The following is a 4745-nucleotide window of genomic DNA, read 5'->3' as shown; positions in this document are numbered from 1 at the left end:
GCACCTCTCTCTCTCTCTCTCTCTCTCTCTCTCACACACACACACACACACACACACACACACACACACACACACACACATCTGAATACCAGTTAGGATAACTATGGTGCTAGGTCTTATTCATTGTGCAGGTGATGGTATTTCTTCCTTTTTTTTTATATTGAAATTTTGGGTAAATTACACCAACTTTCCTTGAGGTTTGCCATAATTACTTGGACTTGGCCTATCGTTTTAAGAATTACTTTGACATCCCCTAAAACTAAAATGCGAACCATGTAACACGGACCTCCCCTAGTAGTGATAGGCGGATTTGCATATTTTACTTAAATGCTTTCAAATAGCAAAAGATGAAATCCCCCCCCCCCCCCCCCCCCACAACACACTTGAAAAAATTAAAATTAAAATAAAAAGAAAAAAAAAATTGACTAGAGGCAACCTTTCTTTTAAACATGGCAGAGTTGGGGTTTATGCAATGAAATCTAGAATGGAATTCCAGTAAACCATTCATGTACTTGTTTCGTAGGTATGAACTTCCACCGCCAGTGGCACAACTACATGAATGGTTATAAATATGTAGTAGAGGATATCTTTGAATCTAGTTTCGTTTGGTGATTGAACATTTGACTAAAACCTCATTTTGCGTGTGATTGTGTGTGTATGTATGTTGTGGTGGATATCTTTGATTCTAGTTTTGTTTGGTGGTGAACATTTAACTTTAACATTTCATCTTTCGTTATTTATTAGAGATGGTGTAATTTAAATATTTAAATCTTTCAACGCATTTTTTCACGTGTGGCGTTTTTTTTGGTTCAACAAGTGTTTTAATTTTAAACTTTCAAGTTGACGGTCAGATTTGAACTCGAGACCTTTGATTTTGATATCATGTTAATAATTATGCTCTAAAAATTTAAATTAATAGAGAGGTCGTAACTTAAATATTTAAATCTTTCGGCACTAACAAAATCACTTCAGTTTCTAATGTTGTTGCCATTCAAAAAGAAAGTCTCTGATACAAGGCGTCGAGGGAGTGTGTTACATTACAAGGACATTTTTGTAATGTCACATGACTTTACAAGGTTCAAATAGTCTTTTAGTTCCACTATGGGTAATGCTGACATATTAGTAAGATAAGGTGATGACATCAGCAATTTTCGTCCTTGATCAAGGTTTGTCTTTTAGGAAAGCCAAGATTGTTTTTAAAATAGTGGAGGAGAGCCTTGTAATTATGACAAAATTTGGGGGAGGTCAGTATAATTTACCTTAAAATTTTTTTGTTGTGCACCCCTTGTCTCAAAATCAATATCCACCTCTTTATTTTTGTCTATGCCAAAATAAATGTCTCATTCAAAAAGTCAAAATACTATTTTTTATAACATACCATTTATATTAAATTGAACTTATTAAAAATAAATCACATTATGAATAAATGTAATAATTCATTTACTATTAATATAATTAAAAAAAATATTAAAACTCAATTCTTAAAAAGTTTAGATTTTTCAGAAAAGATATTTATTTTACAAAAGATATTTCAATTTTCTAATGACATAATGATATGTAGTATCTAAATACGGAACATAAGAAAGTTTTTCAGATACTTTTGCACTACGAAAACGTAAACCACATTTGTGACACTTCCTTCTCCGCACAGAGCAAGTGCCAATGCAAGTTAATACAATTGAGGTGAATATCTCATCAAGCAATACACTATATCACGGCAACATGTAATATTTATCCAATATATTTAAGTTAAAGATGCAACATTTATATAATATTGCAACTATGCAACACTTTTAAATTAAGAATTTAAAGTATTTATATTATTAGGGAGGCACATTCAATTTTTCTCCAATTGTACTCCATTTACCTTTTTCTTTTAAAGGAATGATAAGAAGGTCCTTAAATTTATGAATGCATAATTCCTTAATTTTTCAGTTAATAACTACCCTTTAACTTTTTTTTAGTAATTTTTCATAGGTCATGTAAAAAAAAAATACCGATTTTTTGTTTTTTTTGGATCATGACAAAAGAGATAAATTTTTTAATAGTTACATTTTATTGTTTTGGTCCGGTCAAAAGAAGTAATTTATTCTAACATAATTTTTTTTTTGTCCAAAATGTTTTTTTTTTGATTATTATTTTTTTGTCTTGTCAAAAAAGATCTAAAATATTAAAAAGTAACAATTTTTTTTTTTGAAAAGGTAGTTGTGTCATTTAAAAAGTAATAATTATTTATTTATAAAATTAAGGTTAAAATTGTTATTTTGTTTAATATTGTAGTTCAAACGTTGAAAAATGAAGCGTAAATATCGCATCTCTATTATTATTGTATTAACAATTTAAAGTTACTATATTGACCCTATTTTATTGGTGATGTAATTGAATAAAAAAGACACATGAAAAGATCCTTATTCAAATATCATGTTTCATAATAAGGATGATATTCTTTTGTTGTATGGTGCTTTGAATAGTAATCAAAAGTATGTTTAGTAACGTTTATTTATTATAAATTTTTTAAAGTAAAAAGATAAAAATATATTTTGTCAAAAAGTATTACAAATTTTAAAAATATGACTACTTTAAAAAGCTCATTTCAAATTTTTTTTTTTTTAGGTACGTACAAAAACATATAAAATATCAGGGTTTTCACTTTTTAACTATATATATATTTTTATCAAACACTATATTTTTTTAAAAAAACTGCTATACAATACCTGATAAAAATAAAAACTAAGGGCTTATCAAACAAGCATTGTGGTGTGAACTTTGTTCTAGTAACTAAGATTAGGTTGATAAAAACAATTCAACCGCCAATAAACCCACCCAACACTAAGATTATATATATATATATATATTCATATAATTTCAATTTGACAGTATTGTAGACTTTCTCGTCGAACAGAAGACCACCACTGTCTCTCTCTCTCTCTAAAACTCTTCTCTTTCTCTCTCTAAAGATAATGGCTCGAGCTGGGGGAATAACGAACGCAGTGAACGTTGGGATAGCAGTGCAAGCAGATTGGGAGAATCGAGAGTTCATATCTCACATATCCCTCAACGTCCGTCGTCTCTTCGACTTCCTCGTCCAATTTGGTAAACTAAACCCTCTTTTCACTCCTAATCTCTCTCTCTCTCTCTTCTTCCTCAAATCTCATCAATATTAATATTCTTTATCTTCTTTTAAGACCATTATCGAAAATTTTGATATGAATGATTGCAGTGTAGTAATCGGCATTTGAATTGGTGTTGACGATCCTACGAATTTTCTCCATTTTATTTTTTTTTTAAATAAATGTGCATCTATATGTGTATTCATGTATTTGGAATGTTATGGTTATAAATCCATGTTACAGAGGTTAATTTCCCAATTTGTCTGTCTTTGATTTGTTTGTATCCTTTATGAACCGAGATTTGCTTAGAATATGCTTCAATTGTATATTTTGAAGTTATATGGTGTGATTTGGTCCTCTTAGGGTAAATTAGTATGAAATGAACTTATCAATTTGATTGCTTCAGTGATTCTTTCGACCCTTCTGTTATGATACTTTTTGGTGGGAAGTCATCTCCTTGAATTATATATCTTATTATCTGGTCTTCATCTACAGGAATATAATGCAAAACTTCAATTTCACTACTTGAACTCTTTTTGGGAACTTGGCACAATTTATTTATTTATTTTTGAGATTAGAAGAACAAAAAACGAATCAAATTTTCACTCTTGAATTGCAGAGAAGTTGATTTTGAAATGCTTTGTGGATGATTATCGAATTCACGCAAGGACGAGTACATTGGGAAGTATTGTCCCGTAATGTAACAATATAACTCTTTTGTGTTTTATGGGTGAACTTACCAAATCAAACTCAGGATTCCTAGAGGGCAGTGTGAGCTCGATCTTAGTCTGTATGTAGCTCAGTTCAAAGGATGTCTACCTTAGCTCCGTTTGATAGTCTGCTCATTCCAAGTCCCTTGGATCTCATTCAGCCCATCCTATAGCATTAAATGTCAGATTTGTTCTTGAGTTTGATGTCTCCAAAGATGGTTGTCCTCGATTAGTCTACACTTAAAATTATGATCTAACGACTGGGCTTCTGGTTTCCATGATACAATTTGCAGATCCAGCCCCATTTGAACCCTGCTTGCATATATGACTTTCTCTTCGAGCATGAGAAATTTGTTTGCCGAAATTCTTCTATGGGTTCAAAAATGTATGTGTCATGGAGCGTAGTGACATGCTTTGAATTCAATATCGAGATTTATGATCCTCGTCAACTTTACATTTGAATAGTTTCTGCAAAGAAGGTTGCATTTAATAGGATTTAGAATATAATGACTTTAATTATAATATCATTTATTTTTCATCTTTCAGAGGCTACAACAAAGAGCAAATTAGCATCATTGAATGAGAAGCTTGATACACTAGAGCGTCGACTAGAACTGCTTGAAGTCCAAGTTAGTACTGCGACAGCCAACCCTTCTCTGTTTACTACCTGATGTTTACTGGATTGTGTCCTTGTTGAGAAAATTAGCTCTACTGTAAACACCTCGTATCTGTATTTTGAAGAGGTTGCTTGGCTCTGGAATCCAGTTTGAAATTCTTGTAACCATTTTTTTCATGCTTTATTTTTTGCCTTTTTAACTTTTTCTATGGGGTACATCTCCGAGTTCTTTTATGTAACTGATATTTTCATGTAATATAATTGAGAAATATTGCTCTGGATCTTCCAGCTAGCTTTTTGACCTTGTCA

The 4745-nt window shown here is 31.1% G+C and overlaps 1 protein-coding gene across 1 annotated transcript; it reads left to right on the top strand.

Moving 5' to 3' along the window:
• The first annotated feature begins 2861 nt into the window (after positions 1-2861).
• On the top strand, positions 2862-4745 carry LOC132267063 (protein BRICK 1). Its single transcript, XM_059768113.1, has 2 exons — positions 2862-3093; positions 4367-4745. Exons 1-2 carry the CDS (start codon positions 2961-2963, stop codon positions 4489-4491), a joined length of 258 nt encoding a protein of 85 aa, XP_059624096.1. The 5' UTR covers positions 2862-2960; the 3' UTR covers positions 4492-4745.

Source organism: Cornus florida, unplaced genomic scaffold, assembly GCF_030987335.1.
Source record: "Cornus florida cultivar Cherokee Brave unplaced genomic scaffold, ASM3098733v1 CherokeeBrave_3.0.0_Hap2_Chr07, whole genome shotgun sequence".
Classification (NCBI taxonomy): domain Eukaryota; kingdom Viridiplantae; phylum Streptophyta; class Magnoliopsida; order Cornales; family Cornaceae; genus Cornus; species Cornus florida.
The sequence above is the reverse complement of the archived record's forward strand: the minus strand, read 5'-3'. Positions and strand labels throughout refer to the sequence as shown.